This window comes from Chelonia mydas, chromosome 9, assembly GCF_015237465.2.
Source record: "Chelonia mydas isolate rCheMyd1 chromosome 9, rCheMyd1.pri.v2, whole genome shotgun sequence".
Taxonomy (NCBI): domain Eukaryota; kingdom Metazoa; phylum Chordata; order Testudines; family Cheloniidae; genus Chelonia; species Chelonia mydas.
This window is the reverse complement of record NC_057855.1, coordinates 59,328,428-59,355,793: the sequence shown is the minus strand read 5'-3', so window position 1 is coordinate 59,355,793 and position 27,366 is coordinate 59,328,428. Positions and strand designations below refer to the sequence as shown.

Here is a 27,366-nt window from a genome sequence, read left to right as displayed (position 1 = left end):
GTGACGTATTGTCGCTGCTGCATGGGCCAGCAGCTGCTCGCTGCCAGACCACTGCCCAGGGCTGAAATCTGAGGGCTTTAGGCTTTGTCAGGCAATTCACAACCACAAGTTGCCAGGACACCTCCCTCTCCCCCCTGGAGCCAGGCCTGACCGTTTGTAAAGGCTGAACACAACTCTGTGCCAACCCTGTGCTGCCAAGCCCCTCAGTTCTGCATGCTCAAGGGACGAGGCTGGGCTTCAGTGGCCAGCCTGGTCCCATGGAGCACGATGTCCCAGATTGCACCTGTCCTCTGATCTCCCACAGCACCGGCCCGGTGGCTGAGGGCTCGGGTGTCACACCTGACATCCAGCCCCAGACACTGAGGGCTCACGCAGACTCCTGCACTTGCTTCTCATGGCACCTTAAATGTCATATGCCTTGGCAAGTGTCCAAGGAAAGCTGTCCCCAGCTCAGAGTGCAAAGCTAAGTCTTTGCAAGACAGCTTGTGCAAGGCCTGGGATGTGCCCAAAGGAGAGGTCTAGGACCCTGTCCTACAGTAGTGCCGGCATGGCCACTCCCTTCCCCCCTGAGAAGAGGCGTGGGGATGAGTCCACAACTCTGCCTCTCCTCCACACTGATCAGCAGCAGCTGGGCACAGGCAGACTAAATACTGCCCCCTCTCAAATGGAGACAGAGCACCCCAGGGAGCATGACACCCTCTGAGTCCTCCATTTCTGGGCCATCTGGATGCATTGCCCTGATCTGCTTGCTGAGCTCAGGGACCGTGCCACTTGGGGCAGGGAGCTCTCAGCACATGGCCTAAGCATGGTGGGCTGCAGGGAGCAGGGTCAGTACTGAGCTAGGCCCCAAGCATGGGCATTACAGGCACTGTTTTGCTGGTTGTCAGAGGGCATGTAGAATGGAGAACCTGAATCCCTGGCACTTACCACGAGAGGAGGGGGCTGCAGACCCTTGTTACCTGGCTGTGCTCCAATTCGGATAACTAAAACTCTGCCTATCTGCCACCCCTTTGGTGCCACACAGTGGGTGCAGAACGCCCCTGTGCTGCCCAGCTGTGCAGACCTGCTTATGAATCAGTGAGTGCTGTTTGTGCACTCAGTGGCCCCATTCTGCTCTGTTCCACCCATGCAAGCCCGTTGGCCACAGTAGAGGCATAGGGCCATAATTTGGGCTCCCTGCACAGCTCATTGGTAGCCTTTCTCAGCCCTTTTCATGAAACAGCTCATGGCGAGGTTGTTTCCTAGAGCCCCCCCTTCACTTTCACAAGCCTACACCAGCCCCATGGCAGTGATCACTGGCAGGGACAAGGCACATGGGGATATTTTATATGTGCACATATTGAACCTTCTTTGAATGTGACTGAGCAGCTGGGAGAAAGAGCCAGCCCCGTATGACCAGCCATCTCCCTACAGACCCCCCAGCACGGCACCTGCCACAGCATGAGACCCTCTGCTTTAGGATGGAAGTGTTTGTTACCTACCACTATATATGGGTAGCTAGGTGTTTGTGTCCCTGCGCACAGGTCAATGCCAGATGATACAGACTTACCCAAAAGGTGGCATGTAATATACCACTGGAAAACTACTAACTCACTGTGATGCAAATATGGTTAACCCACATGGAACTTCACAGATGTGCTGGAAATACGTGACTAAAATGTCAGGGGGCTTTGAGAAACAGATTTTCTTTAGACAAAGGAAAAAGGCCAACCCAAGTGTGCCCAAATTCAGTGCGCTAGCCATTTGTGTTGGGCTGCAGGAAGAGAACATTTGCACTGTAAAAATCACCAGCAAGGGAGGAACCAGCCTGGAGTCTACACCAGACAGAATGGCATCCATATGCAGCAAGAGAAAGGCACTTTACCCATGTCCACAGGTTACTGGGCTATACAGAGGGGGGAAGCAAACTCCTTGGTTATCTGTCTCCTGAAGGACTAAAGTAACCAGAACTTTGATTGTGTGAGGGTGGATCCCAGTCAGTCTCGCTGGAGAAGTTGCTGTAAGTAGGGAACCCATCTTGAACGAGAACTAGAGGTGAGTATTAGTCACAGAAGTGTGTTTTACTTTTGTTTGCTTGTAACCATTTTTATCTTTAGTCTTTTAACTTGGTATCACTTAACCCTCCACCCTTTTGTTAATAAACTTGTTTTCCTTTAACCATAAACCCACTCAGTGCTCTGTTTGAAGTGGAGGGTTTGTCAGCTCCTGTTAAGTTAGTAAGTGGCTATGTACGGTCTCTTTAAAGGAGCAGCAAATCTGATAAGATTTGGTGAGCGCTACAGACAGAGGCTGAGCACTGCACATTGACGTCTCTGAGGAACTCAGGAACTGGGGTTCACTGATTGTTACTGGCTAGGCCAGGTTTGGCCGGGCAGAGTCCTGAAGAATTTGCTGCCATGGCAGACAAGCTGGCATGCCAGGGAGCTGACAGGTAGCTTAGCAGCAGCAAAGCTCTCACATTCTGAGGCTGAGAGGGGTAACACAGAGGCTCACAGTTCTAGAAACTCCAGCAGCTTGCCACAGTTTGATTCGCCCACAAGAGCAGGTGCTTGGGTAGGTCTAACAAACAGTATGGAGCTCTCCTGCAAGAGCAGCTCCCCCCCACTCCCATCCTGCCCAGTCAGCCCTACATGGCCAGGCTGTGGGGGTTTTCTAATAGGGCAGCTCAGTTGAGGTCTCTCTTGCCCCTAGGAAGGGATCCTGGGAAAGGCACCTACATTGTTGTGAAAGATTATAACAGGAGACCCTCGTCTCCCCTGGTTATACAATATCTGTGTCCTCCCCTGGAGTCTCAGCTTTACATTTGCCCCACAAAAAACTCTTGTGACTGTCTCCACTGTGATTATCTAATTTACTGCTGTGATTTCGTCTCACTCACTGAAGTGTCTAAACAGTGCCACCTCACTTTGCAATGTGGCTACTGGAGCTTTGGATTCGTTAAGGCATCGTGATTACTAGTTCGCATAACAGCATTCTCCCCCCTCCCTCCGACATGAAACAGCCGGCGATGTGGCTCTGGAGTTCTAGCTGATTTTGAGTCGAGAAAAGAGGGTCCAGTTGACAGAACAAAGGTGATTTGAAAAGATAGCACGTGAAACTGATGAGCAGTGGAGTCCTGCTCCGGGAGCTGTGGCCTTTGGTTTTAACATGACTGACTTCTGTGTCTTCAGCTCAAGTGAGGGGTCCCTCTAAGGTTGTAATAATGTTCAAAGATGAGATTACCCGAATGAGTGCTATGTCAGATGTGGTAGCAGTTCCTCCATAAAGAGACGCGGCCAGTAGTATATATATATTATATTATATTTATATATATACACATTAACAAAGAAATTGCCAAAAAAAAAAAAAAAAAAACCCAAACCCCAGTTATGTTACATATGAAGAGAAAGTATGACAGGTTTCACTGTAACCAGATTTTCACCACATCCCAAGTCAGATACAATGGATTTACTATGATAAAAACATCCAGCAGCCGCAGAGCTCTGCAAGAGGCAGAAATACAGATGACAAATGAACTTCCTGCAGTGACTTGAACCGGCACCCTCCGATCCTGCCACCTGCTTCCGACAGGCAGAAAGCATTTCTATGTTAATTCCAACCATGGACAGCAGAGGCTGGATGGGCTTGGATTGGCTGGAACTGTCGCAGCGTCATATGACACCAGGCATTTTCACCAATGGGAGTGCTTGCTAATGGGTGGGAGGCAAAGGCCATGATGCAACAAGGGAGCTTTGAGGATCCATTTCCATCTGCAGGGGACAGCTCTCTAGTGCAGGAGCCTGATTTGCCTGAGTTCCGCAGTGCAGGAGCCAGGCTTTGCTCCTGGACTTAGCACAGGACAGCGACTGCCCACACTGATAGACATGGTTGGTTTTGCTTTTGACAACCAGCAGAGAGGAACGCAGGCGACGAACCCCAGGCCTGTCAGCTAATTGTGCCGGCCTCCCCTTTTCCACTTGCCCAGACAAGCTCTCTGCAGTGCCCTCCTGCCCGTCACTGGTACGGTTCTTCAGAACCCTAATGTAATTAGTGCAATTTCATCCGGTGTAACGTCACATGAATGGCTCGTGTGCTCCGAGTTAAAGGATGCGGCACAGTCTCCAACAACGATCCCATCTAAACAGCGACAGGGCCAGCTGGAAAGCTTGGCCCCTGTTTTGCAAATGTTAAAATCCACCTACAGTGTGCAGGCATCTGTTTGAGGCAGCTTCCATCACAAGCAGCACCCCCCCGTTGGGAACACTCTGGGTCAGCACACAGGGGGCAGCATTACGTGCCTTTGAAAAACATCAACCTGAAAATGGCAATTTGTCTGCTTAAAATGATTCTGGGCTTAGCTGCCAAGCAAGGCAGGAATGGGGATGTGAATCCCCACACCCCACCATCGGCAGCTTGGGCCAGCAGGAGCAAATAGAAACCTCCCCTTGGCTCTGAACTGGTGCGTCACACACTGCAATTTATGGGCAAACAGCACTGGGCCTTCTGTGGCAGGGAAAGCTGCCTAGACCAGAGACAGGGAACGAAAACACTTTTCTGATTCCCAACCTAGCTCAAGGTGGCATATAATTTTTCCTTATTACCCCCCACCCCAGACACCCTTTCATTAGGCAGCCAGTCACCATAAATGTTGAATACTGAAAGGGAAGAAAAGACAGGTTCTCTTTTATACACCCTGTGCCTGCAAGAAAGTATCAATCTTCTGCTGATCCCGATGGCAATTCAGTGTCAATGAAAAGTATCCCTCAGCACGGCGCATTCAAGGCTCTGCAGCACATCATAAAAGGTTACCATGCCAGCTGATCGGCCAGCCACAGATCTCATCTGACATAGCTTCAGGGGACACATGCACACCCTGCCCTGACTCACCCCAAAGAACAATGGCATTCGGCAGACTGCCATGAGCTGGGGAGGCTGCTTAATGAGCTTGAGAGGGGCCTATATCACGCAAGAAAGCTGCCAGAGAGAACTGAAGGATGGAAGCACATCAGTTTGAGTCAGGGCACCTCGGATAGCTGAGGGCCGGCAGGCGGGAAGGAGGCATTAAGTGAACCCAGACGAGTCACAAGGGACAATACTGGGAGGTTTGCAGAGGGGCTGGGTTTCGTCCACAGGCTGCCTGTCTCCAAACCAGCATCCTCAAAGCCTAGCAACAGGACTGTACAGCAGCCAGCGGTCCAGCGCAAACGTCACACTACACTCCATCTCAGCCAAACCAGCCTCTCTCTCTGCCCTCCACCCCTGAAACTAGGCAGGAACCTCCCTCCAGCCAGGTGAGCCATGCTCTGCCCACTCCATCCTAACGCAAGTAGTCCATGCACTAAGACTACCCCCAGATCAGTCAATCTACCTGCTCCCCGGAGGCTGGGCTATGAGGTAGATTTCTGATCAGCAAGGTCCAGAGATCTCTTCCTGTTTGAAACAAGGAAAAGTTAAGCAGAGTTTTAAGCCACATAAGGGCTGTGGGGTAACTTCTCCTGTCCTGGATCACATGGCCCCATGCAACAAAACCAAGGAGAGACTAACAGAAGGGACATTCCAAAGAACACATCGAACCTGGCCCCTGGACAGGCACTAGCCAATATTGCCAGCCTGGTGCTTGGCTGGGCAAAAGAGCCAAACCTTGTTCCAAAGGAGAGACTTTCCAGGGTTTGGAGGTTTTGTTAGCGCCACTTCTAAAAGCTGGTTGGACGCTGGGTCCCCAGCAGAACAGCACCAGCTGTGTGTGAAAGAACCAGACTTTAAAAGCCAGTAGACTGATATTCAAGCAGCCATGGCACCGGCCACAGCATGGAATGAGAGTCTGCAGCAGGACCGGCTCTGGTGTGGAAGGCTGCAAACCCAGGCTAGATCTGCCCACAGCTGCAGAAGCAGCTGGAACCGAAACATCGTAAGTCGCATTTGCTGGTGACAGCATTCCCTTTGCACCTATGGAAGTCAAGACGCTGCCTATTTGTAGTGGGGTGGCTATCCTGCTCCTAAAATAGAAGGGGTTAAAAGCAGCCCTGGAGAGGGCTGTGGCTGGGGATGGCTGATTGGGGAAGCAGCTGCAGCTGGGCCACACCCCATCAGGCCCCAGCTGGCCTGTATAAAAAGTCTGTGAGCCAGAGGCCCAAGGAGTCACTCTCTAGGCTGGGAGAGAGCAGGGCCTGGCTGCCTGCCTGACAGGGTACTGAGGGTGGTGCAGTGCTAGGGAAGGAACAGGCTGAGCGGGGGAAAGAGCTAATTCCCCAGTGACCAGCAGCAGACACTACAGGGGTGAGTCCGAACCTTTACACTATCCCTCTCCCAAATCAGATCAAAGGCACCAGGAGGCAGCTTTCAGTGTGCTTTGGGCACTGTTTCCCCATGACCTGCAGTTCCTCTGACATATGCAGGACTGTCCTCTCCTACCTAGCTCCTGTTGTCTTTCACACCTATCTATGCAACACGCTCCCCCAGCATCAGGAAGGGAAGAACTGAGGTTTGGGAGAACTTGCCCTTGCTCGGTCCCAGCGTAAGTGATGATGCAAGGTGCCTGCCAGGGAGGGTCAGACCAGCTGGGATTCATGGGGAACAAAAACCTTGGGCAAGTCTCTGCATGACAGGGGCAGAGTTACCCAAACACAAAGGCCCAGGGGCTGGATTCTGATCTCCTCCCCATGGGTTAACTTCAGAGTGAAAGGAATGGCTCTGCACTGACTCCAGAAGTGACCCCAAGAACCAGCCAGCACGGGACAGAGAACGAGCCAGATGGACTTGGCCAGGCCAGGCTACTGCGCTTGCTATCAGCGCTCATATTTGGTCTTCTGGATTTACTCACTTGTAGCCCCCAGTCAACCCTCACACCAACACAACATACAGAGGAGAAAGTGCATTCTGAGCAGGGCTGTGTGCAGAGGCATAAATAATGGATACAGTCCTTGTACAGTACAGTAGTCATAGACCTCACGGCCCACTGGCTCTCTCCTGCTTCCCTGGAGATGCTACTGTCTGGCCAGCTTCCACTCTCCTTGCCTGGCGGCAGCACCAGCTGATACTGGGCCCTTTCCCCACTCCCAACACACACTCCTTCCAGGGGGATGGCCTACATTAAACCAGTGCAGCTTTTGGCCAGCCACATCTCTACCGTGGAGCATGACCTAGGCCAGCATCAAGAAGCAGCATTGCATGGTGGGGCCTGTGGAGAGCACAGGTGGGCACTGGAGGGGACAGATACCTCAGCTTGCTCCATTTCACACAGATCAGGTATCAGCCTGAGCTGAGCTTGGCTGGGGCCTCCCTGACGTATAATGACAAAGGGCCTCCCAAAGGAGGCAGTTATAATGGAAGAAAAGGGAGCACTGGGGGGAAGTCGGATTTCAGGTCTGAGCATCCCCCCGAGCGGGCGGAAGCGCGTGTGCCTGTCAGCTCAACACACCAGCCACACCCAGCAGGCGAAGCAGCTGGACGGCTCCTCTCAGAGTGGTTTCCACTTTCACAACCTGCCTACAGTTTGAATGGCTCTGGATGGTTGGCTGCGGCCGCCTCTCTGGGTGACATTGAAAGCCGCGTTGCTTATGTGATGGATCCTTCCTGAGATGCGGCCGATTGCAGCCCCCTGTCTGAACGGGGATGGTCAATGGAGCAGGCTGGCGCTTGAGCTGGCCAGGAGGCTCTGCTCCCCTACCAGGCTACACCCTGTTCCGCCCAGGATCCCCTCCCTCACCCACACTCCTAGGGGGCCCTGAAACAAGCACTGCCCACCCTCGCTCCGCTCGCCTCCAAACAAGCCGTGTGACAGTCCAGCTGGAGGAACGCCATCCTGCTACAAAGGAGTTTCACAAGCCGCATTCCCATACACACGGAGCTCGGCCACAGAGTTTATTTCAATCGCTTTTAAAGTTTTGTTTTTCCCTTAAAAATGAGCTTCCTGTGGGAGAGGCTCACTCGCCGAGCATTATTTCTCTGGCAGCAGGGCCTGCTTTCCAATCCAGCTCTTCAGAAGCCCCCATGAACATTCCCCATGAGCCACTGTTGAGCACGACGGGCTGGCTGCTGCTTAGTGGCAGGCTTTCATCCCTGATACGTACGGGGACTCCTGCGGTCGGCAGTTACACTCCTGCTGCTCTGGGTAATCGATGAAGTCTGGAGCCGGCAGGCCAGACAGGATCATCAAGGATTTGTTCCAGAGGGTGAACGTTGGACACACCGGCAGGATGAAGGCAACGCTGAACGTGTGGAGGTGGAGAGAACTGGCCGGGTCGTAGAAGGACAGGGCGTTGTTGTCATAATCCAGAAGGATGCCCAGACGCTTCATCTGTGGGTGAACGTCCACCAGCATCTCCTTGTTGTTGTGTCTCACCACAAAGTTGCTGCTGCAGCGGGAGAAGACCCAGGATGAGGAGTTCTTGCCAATCCACTCATTCTTTGGGGCTGATTTATAGGCGATGCCGATGGCGTACCTAGGAGAGAGACAGACGTTACTGACCTAGACCCTCCAGAATGCACAAACCATATCCCCGAGGGCTCATCCAGCCATCAATTTAAAATTTGCCCTAAAATGTACACAGTTACTCCAATTCCCTTGAAATTTGGTGCAACTCGTGGGCACACGGGGTTTGGTCAGTGACGCAAATTTGGGTTCAGTTGACCAAGGGGTTCTCAAGACGCAGCCCCTGAAAAAACTCCCAGCTTTTCTTAAAGTTGAGAGATTCAGGCAATCTTTTTTTTTTTTTTGCTCACAGATAGAGATCAAACCAAGGCTCAGCTCATCGCACCAGGATCTGCAGTGCTCAAAGACAGAGTGCATGGCACCCGATGGCCCTTTGGGGGAAATCAAATTACAGTGTCATTTCAAAAAGATTTTGCTTCTCTACTTAAAATTTTCACAAGCCTTAAGTGCCCATTCTAGCTCCTACTGGATTACACTGAGCACATGCAGAGAAAGAGGCTGTGTGTGATGGGAGTGGGGCAGCCCTACCCCTCTGCATGAATTGTTAAGATACACATCCCCCTGTGTGGGGTGAAGGGGATTGGGGGTGGGGTAGGGGCATGGCTGGGGAAGCCTGGCTGAAGCAGGGGCAGGAGTCCCAGCTCTGTGTGTGTGTGTGGGCGAGGGGAGGGGGGGCAGCTTAGGCTACGTAACCAGGTAGTGTGAGGCCCTCCAGTAATAGTCTGTGACAGACATGTGTGCACAGCAGCACAGAACAGGAGACAGCAAGGAGCAACTTCAGACATGTCACTGGTTTCTGCGGGATCAGCTCATGGCTTAGTGGGACAGGAAGGGGAGCGGGAGGAGGAGGAGGACGAAGTGTTGGAGGGGAGGAGAGGGGTGGGCAGTGGGTGGAGAAGGAGACACACCAGCCTGCTCTCACCTGCTGATTGGTCAGTCACTGTAACAAGCCTACCATAAAGCTGTCAAGGTTTGGGACATAGAGGACAGATGGGATTTCTCTAGGGCCCTGTTAGCAGCTACACATTGCAAACCTTTCAAAGCCAGACCATTCCAATATAACAAACCATACAGGAGGGGAGGGAGCACTGAAAAATAACAGGGCAACCGTGTATCCAGGTGGAGGGACCACTGGACTGGAACTATTGCTAGCTCTGCCACTGGCTGGGTGACCTTGGGCAAGTTGCCACTCTGTGGCTCAGTTTCCCTTCAGTAAAATGGGGATAATGCTGTAAAGTTCTCTGAGATCTACTGATGAAAAGCACTATATCAGAGCTAGGGCTTTTGATTATTACCTTGGGACAGTAGCATATCAACTGCACAACGAGGTGAGAATACAACGGCTTAAATGACCAGTAGCTCCTACCAACAAACATGTCTCTGTTTAAACAACTAGGAAACTAAATGGCAAAAACCCTTTGCTAATGCAAAGTTCAGGCTGTCGGGTGATACCTTGCACTGGGCTCAGCAAAACTCAAACCTCTGAAAACCAGGAAATACAGAGATAAGGTACATGCCCACACAGCCTTAACTGTGCCCTCTTTGAGCGGTGCCCCAGCACGACCATGACACACTCACTCCCACTCTGCCTTGTCACAGTAATGGCCAGGCACTACTTGTACCTACCCTGTGCTCAAACACTGCTCCCCACACAGACCACCACACCTGTCAAATGTAACAACCACTTTGTACCCTTCTACAGCCCTTCACGCCTGCACACAGGCTACCCCTAAACCTGGACTTTCCCCATCCCATCATTCAATCCAGCCTGGTCTCGTATCCCACCCCAGTAGCCTGCTCCTGACACAACCTGCACAGTCCTGTACAGACATGCTGCAGACTGGTCCCTCGCAGTCCATGGGCCCCTTTCCTTTCATCACATACATGAGGGAGGGGGGTGGTTAGGAGACACTCTCGTCACATCACAATCACAACTCCCCCAAGCGGCTCCAATGTACTTCTTCCCCATTCACTGCAGCTACACATAACAGACAGGTCTCAAAATGTAATTGTAACGGGGGAATCATCATTGAGTGGGTTTGTTTCCAGTGGGGGCTCGGGTCTTGGCCTTGTGCTATTTAACATTTTTACCAATGAACGGGAAGAAAACATAAAATCCTCACTAATAAAATTTGCAGATGACACAAAATTTTGCAAGGGAGGGGAGATAAAGAATGAAGAGGACAGGTTACTGATACAGAGCGATCTGGATTGCTTGGTAAACTGGGTGAAAGCAAACAGTGTGTTGTAATATGGCTAAATGTAAATGTATTGTCTAGGAACAAAGAATGTTGGCCATACCTACAGCATGGGGAAGTGCTATCCTGGGAAGCAGGGATTCTGAAAAAGATTTTTTGGGGGGGAGGAGAGGAGGTGTTGGATAATCAGCTGAACATGAGTGCTCAGTGTGATGCTGTAGCCAAAAGAGTGAATGAGATCCTGGGATGCATAAACAGGGGAATCTCGAGTAGGAGCAGACGGGTTATTTTACCTCTGGATTTGGCACTGGTGCGACCGCTGCTGGAATCCTGTGTCCAGTTCTGGGCCCCACAATTTCAGATGCAGGTTGAAAAATTGGAGAGTGTTTGGAGAAGAGTCATGAGAATGAGTAAAAGGTTAGAAAACCTGCCTTTTAGTGATAGACTTAAGGAGCTCAATCTATTTAGCTTAACAAAGAGAAGGTTAAGGGATGACTTGATAAGGCTCTAAGTATCTACATGGGGAACAAATATTTAATAATGGGCTCTTCAATCCAGCCGAGGAAGGTCTAACACGATCCAGTGGCTGGAAGTTGAAGCTAGACAAATTCAGACTAGAAATAAGGTGCAAATTTTTAACGGTGAGAGTCCTCTTTGTGTCTTAGATGGGTGGCCTCTGGGCGTGATCACAACACTAATAATGCAGGAGAACTGAATGCACTCTTCAGAATAAACATAATAATGGCCATAGCAGGTCAGATCAATGGGCCATCTAGCTCAATAGCTTGTATTCCAATAGTGGCTAATGCCAAGTGCTTCAGAGGGACTGAACAGAACAGGGCAATCATTGAGTGATCCATCCCCTGTCATCCACTTTGAGCTTCTGGCAATCAGAGGCTAGGGACACCCAGAGCATGGGGTTGCATCCCTTACCATCTCGGCTAATAGCTCGGCTAACCTCTGTGAACTTATCTAGTTCTTTTTTGAACCTTTTGAACCATCCCCATGCAAGGAGTTCCACAAATTGACTATGTATTGTGTGAAGAAATACTTCCTTTTGTTTGTTTTAAACCTGCTGCCTATTAATTTCATTGGGTGATGCCTGGTTCTTGTGTTATGTGAAGGAGTAAATAACATTGCCTTCTTCACTTTCTTCATACCAGTTACGATTTTATAGAACTCTATCACATTCAATCTTAGTCGCCTCTTTTCCAAACTGAACAGTTCCAGTCTCTTTAATCTCTCCTCATATGGACAATGCTAATCATTTTTGTTGCCTTTCCTTATGTCTTTTCCAATTCCAATATATCTTTTTTGAGATGGGGTGACCAGAACTGCACACAGTATTCAAGGTGTGGGCATAGCATGGATTTATTTAGAAGAATTATGATATTTTCTGTCTTCTCATCTATCCCTTTCCTAGTGGTTCCTAACATTCTGTTCGCTTTTTTGACTGCTGCTGCACTTTGAGTGGACGTTTTCAGAGAACTATCCACAAGGACTCCGAGGTCTCTTTCTTGAGTGGTAGCAGTTAATTTAGACCCCATCATTCTATGTATAGTTGGGATTATGTTTTCCAATGTGCATTACTTCGCATTTCCCAACACTGAATTTCAGCTGCCATTTCGTTGCTCAGTCACCCAGTTTTCTGAGATCCCTTTGTAGCTCTTCACAGTCTGCTTTGGACTTAACTATCTTGACTAATTTTGTATCATCTACAAATTTTGCCTCTCTGTTCACCCAATTTTCCAGAGCATTTATAAATAAGTTGAACAGCAAAGGTCCCAGTATAGATCTTTGGGGGACCCCGCTAGTTACATTTCTCTATTATGAAAACTGACCGTTTATTCCTACCCTTTGTTTCCTATCTTTAACCAGTTACTGATCCATGAGAGGACCTTCCCTCTTATCTCCTGGAGATTTCACAGTGGTTTCAGCAAAGAAACTGTTACATTTTCAGTGTGCAGCTATCCCGCTGCTTCATAACATGCCATCTGTTTCCTCCTACACGGATCCTCATGACACGTAGAATGCTGCAGCCTTACATGTGACAGCGTAAAAGCGGCATAAAAACAGCTTTACTCCATAGAAAATGAACCTGCCGAAGTGCTGCTAAGAAAAGCATTGTTCCTTCCCTGCCAGGAAGGAAGAGGGCTAGAAGTGACACAGCCAGGCTCTTTCAGCAGGAGCCTTCCATTTTAGGCCCATTGTTACAGCCAAGGCAAAACAGTTTTAAAAATGGGATCAGCTTGATGATGGCTCTGTGATGGCTCACAGCTAACTCGCACCATGCCTGGTGATGAACAGAAGCAGAGCCTTCCCAGCAGTCTGGCTGCCAGGGCTTTCTCAGAGTTTAGCAAACCACAATTCTTCATAGCCAAATCTGAGCACAGCAGGGGCTCCCTGATGAAACGGTGTCGTTTTAACACCTGGGAAGCTTTGAGGAGGACCTCATCACAGAGGCACATGTGGTAGCAGCTAGTGGCCCATGTGCTACACTCAGATCACATGTGGGATTAACTCATTCAACAACTCACTCATCAGTGGGACAACCTGTAAATGGGTGTTCGGGGGGCAGTCGCAGGGACTTGAAAGGAGGCCTTGGCAGCAGAAGGGACATGCTGGGGTCATGAGAGGGCTGAGAAAGGCATTTGAGGGCATCAGGGTTCTTGGAAGGTTTTTCAGCTTGTGAGGGGCCCAAGAGCCTCCAGAAGAGCATGTGGATGCATTAGGAATCAGCCAAGGCAGAAGGGAACATGCCGGCTCCCAGTAACAGGAACATGGGGGGTTTGTACCAGTTTAGAGACCACTGGTGCAACAAACATGGTGTCCTGCCTCAGGCAGTGGCCAATGATGGGTGCTTCAGGGACACAAAACCAGCAAAAACAAACCAGCCCCAAACCCTAAAGCATCTGCCCCTCGGTGCAGTCCTGTGTACGAGTGAACTGCCTTTGGGGCCCTGTGGTGACCAGTGGATGTGAGAACTGATGGACTGGCCTACTGAGCATAAATACTATTGGCCACACAATTACCCAGCCTCTGACAGAGTGTTTTATTGCTTCACTGGTTTTAGGAAGTCTGTGGGAAAGTGTGAGTATTTCCTCTAAATCCCACTTAATAGCAACGTAAGTGACAGGGACATTACAGGGGAGCAGCAGCAGGCCCTATACTGAGGATGCCTAACACTTCCATCAAAGAAGTTCTTCTGATCGATATGAAGAATCTGTGGCCCCTGGGGTTTGCTGGAGGCAGGGGGTTACTCCTGGGGTGAAGGAGGAGGAGTCTTTTGCTGGTTTCACAACTGCTTGTTCAAATTTTCACAAGTTATGAGCTTTTGCCATTTCCTGAGTTGGGGTGGGCAAACTTTTCGGCCTGAGGGCCACCTCGGGGAATAGAAATTGTATGGCAGGTCATGAATGCTCACAAAATTGGGGTTGGGGTGTATGTGTGTGTGTGGGGGGCTGAGAATGAGGAGTTTGGGGTGTAGGAGGGTGCTCTGGGCTGGGACTGAGAGGTTTGGAGGGCAGGAGGGGGATCAGGGCTGGGGCAGGGGCGTGGTGAGAGGCTCAGGGGGTGCAGGCTCCGAGCAGCACTTACCTCAAGCAGCTCCTGGAAGCAGTGGCATGTCCCTTCTCCGGCTCCTACATGGAGGCGGGGCCAGCTGGCTCTGTACGCTGCCCCATCCACAGGCACTGCCCCTGCATCTCCCATTGGAGTGCCTAGGAGCCAGAGCGGGGCCATGCCGCGGTTTCCAGGAGCTGTGTGGTGCAGCCCCCGACCCTGTGCCCACGGCTGGAGCGCTGGAGTAGTGCCGAGCTGCGTGGTGCGGCCCCTGATCCTGTGCCCTGGCCGGAGTGGGGCCAAAGCAGCTGTGGGTGCCCCCGACCCAGTCCCCTGGCTTGAGTTCTGGAGTGGGGCTGAGCCGCATGGTCCTGTCTCCGACCCAGCGCCCCAGCTGTAGCGCTGGAGCGGGGCCGAGCTGCATAGTGTGGCTTGTGGGCTGGATCCGGACCGCGCGCCATAGTTTGCCCACCTCTGTCTTGGGTGGTTTTGCACAGTACAGCTTATTCTTGATTTGCAGCCGAACCCTGAACATTCCATTGCCACGCACATCCACCAGCCCAGAACCTCGCTTCAGTATGTTAGTTAAACAGAACTGCTCTGAATAGGATGGACGACAATGGGTCTGGATCCTCCTCCTGCATCTGTTGCTTTTCCCACATCAAGGTACCCCCCTCCCACCTAAGGGAAGGTGCACTGTGTGGGGAACCAGGTGATTGTCAATTAAGTCTCACATCTTCTATTGATTGGTGTTAAAAATTCTGTGCCGATCACAGTCCTTATTTCCGAGCAAGGCCTCCTACCCACCTGAGAAGTGACACAAGCTGGGAATAGAACTCACAGCTCTAATATGACAAACACACATGCACCCACCTCTGAGGTGTGCAGGAGGTCTGTTACATATTTTTAAATCATATGTACACATCTCTAGCTTGTGATAATTAATTTCTAAAAAACAGTTTCTGCTAATCATGTAGTAATGACAGCACCAGAAAGAAATGAATACTCCAGAAGTAAAGTGTTACCTTGCTTTTAATGTTGCAGAAACTGGGACGCACAATATTTGGGGCATATGCCTTTCACAGTGGCAATGATCTTATACAATATGCAACGTTACTGTTCTGGTTCAACTGACTGATATTCCCAAGTCTGAGGGCTCTGTCTTGCTGTCTGAGCCCTCTACCATCTGCCAGCATACTCATGCAGTAGCAGATTGTAGAACTCTAAGCATCCTGGGGGCTAAAACTTACGACATTCTATCTCAAAGGCACAGGCTAGCCTGCTTACTCTCCCAGGAAATCTCTAGCTATCACTGGGGTCAATATCTTTTCCCAGGTTTCCAGCCATTAGAGAGGAAATGCTGGATTCTAGGAAAGTTACACAAAACCCCCCAAGCTAGGCCATGATTGGACTTTATATGAAACAGCCAAAACCCCTGACACTTGCATTAGCACTGCTCGTGTGCTGCCTGGCACACAGTGATACACGGGGAAGGCACTATCGAATGCTTTAACACTCCAACACACACTGGCAGGCTTCCCCAGCTCATGGCACATGCCCTATACAGGCACTCGCAGTACATTAGCTTGGGAACTTTCTGATGTAAATGGGTTTCTTTTTGGGCAAAATTACAGCTCATTTTAGGAATCAAAATGGGTGTTTATCAATGTTTAACCACAGGCCCCCCTTCACTGATGTGTATGTTGCTAGCCTTCTGAATCTGTGTGGGTCTGGTGCTGAGTGTGAGTGGGCATCAAGGGATCTTTGGGCTCACAGGCCCCTTCTGAAAACAGGCCATGGTCCACGGTCCATTTGGTGGGTCTACTTCGTAAGCACCTCCATTGACTAAACACTCAATTTGTGAGCACCTGCAGAATAGCTGGGTTATAAGGAATAACCAGCATGGATTTGTCAAAACAAAGCCTACCAAACCAACCTAATTTCCTTCTTTGACAGGGTTACTGGCCTAGTGGATGGGGGGAACCAGTAGATGTGATACATCTTGATTTTACTAATGCTTTGGATACAGTCCCACATGGCACACTCATAAACAAACTAGGGAAATGTTGTCTAGATAAAATTACTATGAAGTTGGAGCACAATTTAGTGGAGAGTGTGCTTATACAAATTGCAGATGACACCAAGCTGTGAGGGGCAGCAAGCACTTTGGAAGACAGGATTAGAATTCAAAACGACCTCGACAAATTGGACAATTGGTCTGAAATCAACAAAATGAAATTCAATAATGATAAGTGAAAAGTACTACACTCAGGAAGGAAAAATCAAATGCACGACTATTAAACAGGGAACACTGGCTAGGTGGCAGTACTGCTGAAAAGGATCTGGGGTTTATAGTGGATCACAAATATGAATCTGAGTCAACAATGAGATGAAGTTGTGAAAAAAGGCCAATATTATTCTATGGGGTATTAATAGGAGTGTCATATGTAAGAAACGGGAGGTATTTGTCCTGCTCGGCACTGCTGTGGCCTCAGCTGGAGTACTGTGTCCAGTTCTGGGCACCACATTTCAGGAAAGATGGGGACAAACTGGAGAGAGTCCGGAGGAGAGCAACAAAAACAAAAGGTTTGGAAAACCTGACCTAGGAGGAAAGATTAAAAAAAACTGGGCATGTTTAGTCTTAAGAAAAGAAAAACTTTCTAACTACAGGGGAAGCTAAGCTCTGAAACAGGCTTCCAAGGGAGACTGTGGGATCCCCATCACTGGAGGTTTTTAAGGGCAGGACAGACAAACACCTGCAAAGGATGGTCTGGGTTGACTGGGTCCCACCTCGGGGCAGAAGGCTGGGGCTAGATGAGCTCTTGAGGTCCCTTAGTCCTATTTTTCTATGATTCTGTTTCTGCTTTACCTGGGTTTGTATTAGTGTAACCCTGACACCAGAACCCTTTTAATGCCATTTTCTTGGCCTTTTAATGTCCTAGAACAGCATTTATCAAAGTTGGGGTGGTGACACAGTACTGGGTCATGGCATGTCAGGCACTGGGTCACTCTGGTCAGCACCGCTGACCAGGGCGTTAAAAGTCCCGTCGGCGGTGCTGCCCAGCTAAGGCAGGCTAGTTCCTACCTGTTTCGACACCGTGCTGCGCTCCAGAAGCAGCCAGCAGTGGGTCCGGCTTCTAGGCAGAGAACCAGCCAATAGGAACTGGGGGCGGTGCCTGTGGGCAAGAGTCGTGCGAAGCCACTTGCACACCTCCGCCTGGGAGCCGGACCAGCTGCTGGCCACTTCTGGGGTGCAGCACGGTCCATAGTGCCAGGACAGGTGGGAAGCCTGCCTTAGCACCCCCGCTGCGCTGCTGACTGGGAGCTGCCAGAGGCAAGTCCATGTTCCAACCCTGTGCCCCAATCCACTGCCTCAGTCCTGAGCCCCCCCGCAAATCTGGAACCCTTTCCTGCATCCAAAACCCCTCATCCCCAGCCTCATCCCAGAGCCTGCATCTCCAACCCAGAGCCTAGACCCCCTCCCGCACCCCAAGCCCCTGCCCCAGCCCAGGGTCCCCTCCCACACCTTGAATCCCTCATTCCCAGCCCCACCCCTGCACCTCAACCCTCTCCCCAGCCCTGAGCCCCTCATCCCCAGCTCCACTGTGTCGCAGGCATCAACAATTTTCTTCAGCTGGGTCCCCAGAAAAAAAGTTTGAAAACCACTGTCTTAGAGCAGGAGGGAGGATGCATCCTGACAAGATGTTGTTGTTTACATGCAAGATTTCCTTCTGTGATGGATTTTTCTCTTTTGTTCAAATTTCATTAACCTTGCTGTGGGCATATTGCCATCCAAGCAGCTTGACCCTGCCAGCTCCCCAACGCACACATTCAAAGGCAATGAAACCCAAGCATGCTGGATCCAGTTCTGCCTCAGTGACACCTGTGCATATCCTGGAGTCAGAAGAGCATGTGTCTCCACCAGGTATGAACCCAATGGCTCAGATTGTGGGTAATGAGGCCAAAGTGCTCGCTCCATGTGCCCCTCTGCAGAAAAAGCAGGTATGAATGAATCTGATTCTGCAGCACTCTTATAGCCTGACACAGTCTGGAAGGCTGCTGATTGAAAAGTGGTTGCCAAGCCATGGCGCAGGAGGCCACACATCCATGTACACTCCCCCACCCCCTGTCCTTTCACTTGCCAGCCCTGCTGTGCCTCACATGGCCTGCAGCATTCAGGAGCTGGCTGTCACTTCAGCTGTGCCAGAAAAATGCACTTGTTCTCTTAAAGGGAGAATAATCCCAGGGAGGCTTCTGCTCATCAGGCAGAGAGAATGATCTGTCCCCAACTAGAACGGCTTCTTGTGTAACTCTGCATTATGGGGACAGTATATTTGGATCCTTTAGATTAGAATACATGTGACATGTTAAAAGGCTGACCCCCTGCCATGTTATTTAAAACAGCTGTAACACACTGCAGGTATATGACTCATATTCCTAGCCATACATTTTACATACAAAGATAAACCTGATGTGACTAATATGCAGCTCTTGCTTTTTGTTAATAAACTGGAAAGAGACACATTTTTGTGCAGAACAGCTGGCTAGTTTCTCTCTGCACTAGGACATCCCTGTAAGACTGCACCTGTGTTTGAGATCTGTTTCAAAAATGACTTCTGAAGACAGAGGAAAGATGGTTTAGTGACCAGGGCATTAGCCTAAGATTTGGAAAACCCAGGTTCAATACCCTACTTGGCCCCAGATTCTCTGTGTGATCCTGGGCAAAACCTTAGGTCTTTGCACCTCAGTTCTCTGACTGTAATACAGCCAGCACTATCCCTTGGTACCGGGGTGCTGTGAGGGGCAATACCTTACAAGAGTGTCAGGTGCTGGCATACTGTGGTAATGAGGGCCAGATAAGTACCCTCAAGGGGGAGTCCTTTGAGGTTTCAAGGGTTTTGCCACTATTGAAGCCTTACATACATCACTATTAGGTTTTCTCCAATATAACCCAACACTGATCCCTTTACATGGACTACTCTACACTGTGGGAGGAAGGACAGGGGAAAAACAGGAATAGAATGGAAGGAATGCATGAATAGCCAAACACCCATTCCTGAGGGTAGGTCAGCTGGCAGCCTGTTCATGAAAGAGCGGTTGTATTTCTCAAAAAGGCTTGAGTAGGAATTAGTGAGAGATGTGATGGTGGGTCCCAGCAATGTCTGGAAGATCTGAACCTTGTTTGGCTATTCATGCACAAATCAAAAAATTAAAGTACCCAAAAAGCAGGGCACACACTTGTAGCTGGGTTGTATTATCCTTCCTGAAAGGGCACCTTTGTCTCAACAACTCTCTATCTTCTAAGGGCAGAGAAAGGAGAAGCATCTGATTATTTTTGCCCCATCAGGAGAGCCTTGACCCTGAAGCATTCAAAGAGCTGTTGGGTTCCTCATTATATTCCAGCCAGGGAGCTAGCAGGTGAACTGTACGGGCTAGGAGTTTTGTCCAAGAAATAGCAGCCGGAGAAAGCACTGAAGCAGGAATGTCATGGACTGCAGGCATTTCCCTCAGGCCGTCATTAATGAACTTGCCATTTGAAGTTTTGGCCACCAAAGAGCCATTTCATTTCCTTCTATTACTTTTTGATTTGCTTCTGCCAGCATAAGCTGGCACCTCTAGGTCCTTGATGGAGGCGGGGAATGCTGTCTGTGTTCAGCCGTGCGGGGGGGAGGAAGGGAGTTTGACACAGCTGTCTTCACACTGAGAAGCCCTGCACATCAGCAATGTTCATTTGCACCAAATCTAATCCTGTCCTTTGTGACAATGAAGTGATGGGACAAAGAGACACGTTTGCTTCGGGGATGGAGTTTGATTGGGTATTTGGGCAGGGGCTGAGCGGAGGGGAAATGGAATATTTATTGAAGGCTGCAGAAAGCTGCAGGCCCTGCTGTGCCTTTGATCAATGCACCTTTTCTGTAAGTTTCTACGGGTATGTCTTCACTAGCAATGTTAAAATGCTGCCATGGCACCGCTTTAACGTGGCTGTGTAGTCACAGCACCAGCGCTGGGAGAGAGCTCTCCCAGTGCTGTAAAAAACCCACCCCCATGAGGGGAGCGTGGCTCCCAGCGCTGCCAGAGCGTGGCTCCCAGCACTGAAGCACTGTCTACACTGCCACTTTACAGCGCTGAAATTCAGGGGGCTCGGGGGGTGTTTTTTCACACCCTTGAGCAAGAAAGTTGCAGCACTGTAAAGTGGCAGTGTAGACAAGGCCTATGAGACACAAGGCTCCAGGCTCACTCTGAGTTATGGCTGTAGCCAACCCAATTATACTTTTGCCTTCTTTCAGCATGTGGCTGTCTCTTGTGTACACCTATGTGCACCTCTGTTCAGAGCCTGTGGTACTGCTGTATATTTTAAATGAACTTCTTCAGCTATAGGGACTGAATGACTCAGTCATCGACAAACCAACTCTTGGAACTGATTCATTTCTAAGGCACAGCCCCTAATAAAATTCAGTTTCCTGTGAAACAACTTACAAATCAAATTCCCAAGCCCCCCTCTATACAGTGTGACAGGTGAGTGAGGCAGAGGTCTTCCCTCAGCACTGCTAGGGTTAGGCAGGATATCTCCACATGCCACCTGGCACCCACTGCAGGGTCTGGGTGGACAGGGCTGCGATTCCGTGTTCAGCTCCCCAGCCAGCAGACATGTTACCATTTGCAGCAGCTGCTAAGCAGCAACGGGTGAGCTAGGGGCACCCCAGTGGCAGTAGCTTGGCCTGCCTTACCCCAGCAGCAGACCCAAGGGTTGCCGTGTCAATTCCCTCGTGGCTCTGGCCAAGGCAGGGCTCGGCCACACAGACTGTGCTCAGAAAGGGAGTGTCTCAAAGGCTGAGTACAAGTTCTCTTTGGGTGTGAAGGCACTCCAGGAAAGGAGACAAGGTGAAGCATGTCGCTGGGAGGTGAGGAGCAGCAGCAGTCTCCGTCCCTGCAGACCCAATGCTTCAGCGGAGTGGGGAGAAGCTGCCCAGAAGGAGCCATTGCTCTGCAGTGAGCTCAGAGCAGCTGGCAAGGGGGAATGAAGAATCTGCTGAGTCTGTTTGATATTTCTTGACATGGTCCCATTCTCATGGACTGCATTCGAAGGGTCCTCGGAGACAAATTCCACTCGCTTCAGCTCCAAGCCCATGCGCCAATTGTCCCCGACCCTGCAGCCATTTCTGGCCAGGGCCAGTGAGTGCGAGACACCACTCCATCATAATAGCAGCGTTTTAAACCCACCGTGCACAGACATAAATGACTCCACAGGCTGCAGGGCAATGGATAATCTGTTCATGTGCCAACCCAGGCATGAACACACCACACTCCCACTCAGCCTCCAGCTCCCTCCAGCCTGCTCCTGGCCCTGCACAACTCAGTGAGAGTTGCTACTGACTTCACGGGGAGCAGGACCAGCGCCTCGGTGCAGCTGCCCACCTCAGCCCAGGGTTGAGGGGATATTCACTCCAACCCCACAATAAACCAAGCCGTGCTTCTGAATGCTGGGATGACAACTCACTGCACACTCAGAGCAGCAAACATCTTCCTGCTCTCAGCACCAACTCACCAGCTGCAGATCCTGGGGAACCAGGAAAAGCAAACACCCTTTTACTGGGGTGCATACATTTAAGCATCACATAAAATAATCATTGCAGGCAATTACAGCCTCCCACAGTGAATTCCACTTTCCGAGCTTGGCCTCAAGGCCAACCATCCAACCTTGAACCAAGGAGCTGACGGAAAGCCGGATCCTGATCTCACTCACCCTGCTGCAGCCACTCTGACTCGGCAGAGCAGCTGCTGATTTCGCACAAGAGGGTGCTCACGGATTTCTGCATTGAATCCAGTTCCCAGGCTTCTGTAGCTCCACCAGGGCAGCCGACTGAAGTCACCCTCTCCCGTGTCAACCCAGCCTGAACTCTCCTGCAGCCAGTGGGACTCTGCAGGGGAGCCCGGCTTGGGGTTACAGCATTTTGTCAGACACTCTCCGGGGGAAGCCAGCCTCCCCTCTCCCCCTAAGCTATTGCAGTAAAGGCATGCAGAAGAGATCACATTTGGAACTGATGTATTGAGGCTCCCTATCTGCCATTACTCCAGCTGTTCTAACAACTGCGCGGCGCCTTCAGCCTGTCCCAGGGCAGACAGACGGGAAATACATGGACCTTTGCATTTTCACTGACACGATGAAGATGTTTTATCCTGCTCCCTGAGGCTTGAAGCTTGTCACAGTGAATGAGGCTTGTCCCAAAGCAATGCAATGCAGAAGCATCCCCAAAGCACACTGATGGAGGGAGAGTGAACGACAACTAGTTCTTCACTGCCTGTGCCACTGAGTCCTGCCCAGATGCACTGGCCTAGAGAACGGTGTCAGCCCCCTTTGCCCACCGAGGGGCAGTGATACAGACAGCTGCATGTTCTCCTGGGCAATGTAGCCATACAGATAACCCATGCCTGGGAGTGCTCTCCAATTGTTAACCCCTTCAGTACTGGCTTGCCAGCACTGGCAGCACCTTTGGGGGAAGGGGATCCTAAAGGGCTAAAGCCAAGGTGTGCATGACTCCTTACTAACCCTCTGCCTGCAGCATGGCACAGCACATGTCGCTCTGTCCATCCTACACAGGGCAGCAGCAGAGGCAGATTCCTGCCCGCGCCTTCCATCTTTACTCCTCTAGTCAGTCCAGTCCCTACCTCAGACCTTGGTGCCCTTCTGCCAAGTATCCTGGTCAGCCCTACACTTCCCATCACATTGATACCCTCCAGCCCTCCTTCCTGCACCTTTGCTCCCTGACTCTCCCCAGCAGCATTAGAGTCCCCTCCTGTGCTACCTACTCCCCGTACTTCTTATTTCCTCTTCGCTGGCAGCATCACCCGGCAACTGTCCCTTCTGATGGTGCTTCCCCATCAGTGATGTCGCTGCCCTCTGCCAAACTCCTCTACATGTTGGCTCCTCAGTCTGGCTGTCCTCCTGGACCCAGAGATCCCAGGCAGAGGCACGGTGGCTTCCACCAAGCCAGAAGAGCACTAGGATTGAGAACTCCTGGGGTGTCCCCCCAATTTAGCAGGGTGACTGTCGGGAAGCCACTTCCCCTCTCTGAGCCCCGGCCCTGCAATGGGGATTAACGATACCCAGCCGCCATAGGGAAGTGCTCGGAGTTCTGTGACGGACGGTGCCAAGAGACTTTGTTCTGATTACACATTTCCCCCGCTGGATTGTGCCATTCCACAGTACATTAGCTGTGGCATCGCGGTCGCCGCTCATGTAGCCCGCTAGTGAGTGTGCGTGACAGGTCCCCCCAAGGCCGATCTGCAGAGGAGATGAATTGTTCCAATCCCCCTCCTCGGGAGCCTGGGCTCTCAAGCTCAGGCTGTTAGCTCTGTAGGTCCCTGGTTCGATCCCTGGGGCACCAGCCAAGTGGGTGGCTATCATGCTTGCACCCCATTGCTCATACCCCCCTTGTGCAGGGACCACTGCATGTCTGTCCAGCATGGGCCACAGGAGGAGCTCCTCTGAACTACCCCAGACATGCAGGGACCTGTAACTGACTCCCGAGCTCTTCTCAGATCTCCCTAAGAAACAGCTCTGGTCTTGCGGGCCCCACACGTTCATTTCTCCCCCTCTGCTCCTCACTGACCTTCCAGATTTTAACTTTGTAACAGTGTCTGTTACAGAAATGAAAGGCCCCAGAGGAGACTGTGGGAACCAACCCCTGCTGTCCAGGCTGCCGCTGTCCAGGGTAGGCACTCCAGTCTACGTTATTCTAACGTCCCCAGGGATGCTATTATCCTGAATTTCACCACTGCTGCCACCTAGTAACGAAGCTCTTCTCTCCTGGCCTGAAATTCCCAGTGCTGCAGTGTCAGTAACATGCAGCACCTGTGACACCACATGCGTTAAGCTGTGACACTCCTGAGCCTTGTTCAGAAGGAGAGGCTGGGGCGCTAGACATGGGGAACGTGACCTATTGCTGCGGAGTGTCCCGAGGTCCCTTGAACAGGGCCCTGTCGTTTATGCACTAGCAGAACGTTTCTGTGATGGAGTGCCAGGGAGGGCCCAGGCTGGGGTACAAATCTGTGAATTTACACAGCACGCGAGGAAATGACACACATGCTGGAGCCAGCAAAGCTTTCTGAGGGCCCCTTGAGACAGAGACAAGCTCTACAGATGGCAGGGCTCGGCTTGCCATTACACGGGGCTGCCAAGATGAGGAGGAATGAGACATTAATCCTCCAGGGGCCAAACTAAGGAAAAAGCAGGTCTTGTTACGGAACTCGTGAAAGGGGAACCCGCCAGCCATGCAAGCAGCAGCAGGTCCCTGTCGCTCTGAGTAAACACTCTGGCCTCAGGTAACACTCCTGCAGTGGCCGCGTGTCTAGGGCTGGCCCAGCAGCAACTTCTTACCCTTCAGAGCTGAGGCAGAGCCACAGACTCCATTAAGACACATGAGCCTTAGCCCATGAGCCCTGAGGAACCTGCAGGGCTATGGACCAGCAAGCTGGAGTCCAGCCTTGTGCATCTTCTGTGAAATGGCCAGTGGGGATCTCATGGGAGGACCTCTGTGACTAGGGCTGATGTCAGGCAGAACACACCGAGCGCAGGTTTATGTTCTGATGGGACTTCGCAGCACCAGCCGTTTCTACACTGCACCATGGCACCTGAGCAGATTTGACCTGAGAGCCTTTGGGAGGGGCTGTGACCTATCACCTGTACAGGGTTACTGCAGAGAGTCATTTCGCAGTTGGCATTAGTCGGCAGCTACAACTCCCTGATCAGTGAGAAAGGTGGTAGGGAAAGCACCAGCCACTCCTCTGTCCGTGACACGGCCCTATAAAGGGACTGCCCTTTCATTACACTGTCTCACAGTCAGTTTCAGAGCAGGGACAAAGGGGGAAGAGAATGGAGCACTTCCTGGCAGATCTCCTTACCAGGTTGAGGATCCCACCATCACTTCCCAGTAATGGCACCCGCTGTCGATGAATATGTTGCCTGCTGCTCCATAGCACCCAGTACCGCTGAACCTCTCGGGTGTGTGGCTCTTTTTCAAGGAGCTCTCGTCCTTTTCCATCTGCAGCCCATCATTGGAGAGCTTCAGCTTCTTGTGAGCCATCTTGGGATCCAACTTAAAGGGCTGACCTGAAAGGAGGACAGAAATGCCGATGGTTAGTGTGTCTCCTTCCCTGTCACACAGGCTGAACCTGAACTGCCTCTCTTCTGCCTGTTACACCAAGCCATGGGATGTGAGAAAGGCATCAGCCAGGGTACCTGGCCCTTCCAACCACATACCAGAGCATTCATAAAAAGTACCATATATTCTTGGCACCCTCCAGGCTGCCCCCGCTGGCAGGACAAGGGTCAACCACATGCCTCACTAATCTACTGCCAAGAGCTGATTCCAGAGCAAAAGGTCCCTCTAATTCTAATAACAGCCCACGCACCACCTGAATCCCATGTAAGTCATCACAACAGGACACAGGCAGGAGCTTGGTGGTGTGCTGGCATTGTGAATTTATTTCATCTTCATTGACCTAATGCAGAGAAGGGAGGAATAGCTCGGAGATGAAATCAGAAGAGATTTATGAAGTTGTGCTAGAGAGAAATAAGTCTAATTATAGTTGGAACAAATGCAATAATTAAAAAGAGAGCGAAAGTGCGGCCACTTAAGAATGGAGTCAAGCATTGCTCCAAACTGCTGGTCTATAGCATAGGGGCTGTTTTTACATTTTCCTTGAAGCCTGTAAATGGTTTCTCCTTGGTGTGGACAGGGTACGGGACTGGGACTGAAGAGAGCTAGGTCACAGCTCTGCTACAGACTTGCTGTGTGACCTTGGGCAGTCACTTAAGGCTCCATGCCTTAGTTTCCCCATCTGTAAAGGCAGATAAGGAGGCTGCCCCTCCTATGTAAAGTGCTTTAAGATGTATCCATGAAGGGTTCTGGGTAGCTGATGAGTGCTATGGTATTGTGTAATCATCCCAGCTGGGATGTTTGGGCGGGGAACTCTCAGTCCTGGGGCACTCCCCCCCAATTGTTTTACGTTGTTCAGACTTACTGCAGTAAACACGCTCCCTTTAACAGAAATGGGGAGCTGGTTCCAGATAATGGAAGTGGAGCCTAGGATGCCCTAAAGCAGTGGAAACCAAATCTAAGCATGGTAAGCAGTTTGAATTCGTTAAAGGGTTTATTCTCTATTACAGTGGGTTTTCAACCTTTTTTCATTTGTGGAGCCCCCAAATTTTTTTGAATGCAGGTGTGGGCCTCTTTGGAAATCTTAGACATAGTCTGCAGACCCCTAGGGGCCTGCGGACCACCGACTGAAAACCACTGCTCTATTAGCATTAATGAAAGTTATACAAACATACTGAAAGGCAAATAGACTTTGAGTACTGGTACAATAATGTCACTGAAAAACAGAACTATCTAGCCAATCTCCACATACCCACCTCCAGCCGGTGCCATTTACTCCCTGCAGTATATGTTCAGTTATTACACATTGCAGGAAATATGCCCTTAGTTTCTCAGTACTTTTTCTATTGCCAGCTGAAAGTCTCAGCTCAGTGTCTTCTGCTCGCTGGCTGTGCCTTACACACCACTCTAGTTACAGAAACAAACCAAAGGCATACAATGAAATCTGGGTTTGCACAGGCTGCGGTCATAAGCATTGATACTTCCCCAATCCGGTGGCATCAAAGAGCAGGCGCTGTGGCACATGCACTTACAGAGAGAGTACTTCATTCTCAATTAACGATACAGATTTTGAGGGGTTCTCTGCAGATCTTTTAATGCTGGCTTGAAACACAACTGAAATTCCTTTGTCATGCTACCAGCCGTCAGAATGCCAAACTATTTCCTAATTGACACGCACTCACTCTCCTGCTCGCTTTGATAAAAGCCTTCTAAAGATTCATTACAGCCAGGGAACATTTGGCCTTGCTCACGCTGATAAACATGGAGCAATCCACAATTGCCTCTTCTGGGACCCAGCTCCACAACCGATTCAACAATCAGTGCTAATAATTTTCTGAAAGCCTCTGTTCTTTGCTATGCTGGGAAAGGTACGGTGCCCTGGCTATAAATGAATGGGATCAGATTCTGCACCAGGAAAAAAGGAATGACTCATCTGACTCTGTACAGCGTCATGGCAGGGCAAACTTACATGCTGACAGCTCTTGAGCCTGGCTTTCATTTGCGCAGGAGACAGGCTTCTTGCAAAGCGAGTGCCCTT

General features: G+C 50.7%; 1 protein-coding gene across 3 annotated transcripts in view; it reads right to left on the bottom strand.

The window, feature by feature from the left end:
* Positions 1 to 3,284: 3,284 nt before the first annotated feature.
* The window catches only part of MID2 (midline 2), a 329,458-nt gene continuing 305,376 nt past the window's right edge, over positions 3,285 to 27,366 (bottom strand). For all 3 annotated transcript variants that reach the window (XM_037908993.2, XM_037908991.2, XM_037908992.2), the window contains 2 exons: positions 25,072 to 25,279; positions 3,285 to 8,420 (listed from right to left, as the gene is read on the bottom strand). In XM_037908993.2, coding sequence (XP_037764921.1) covers positions 8,018 to 8,420; positions 25,072 to 25,279 — 611 coding nt within the window. In that variant the 3' untranslated portion in view covers positions 3,285 to 8,017. The remainder of the gene's footprint in view (positions 8,421 to 25,071; positions 25,280 to 27,366) is intronic.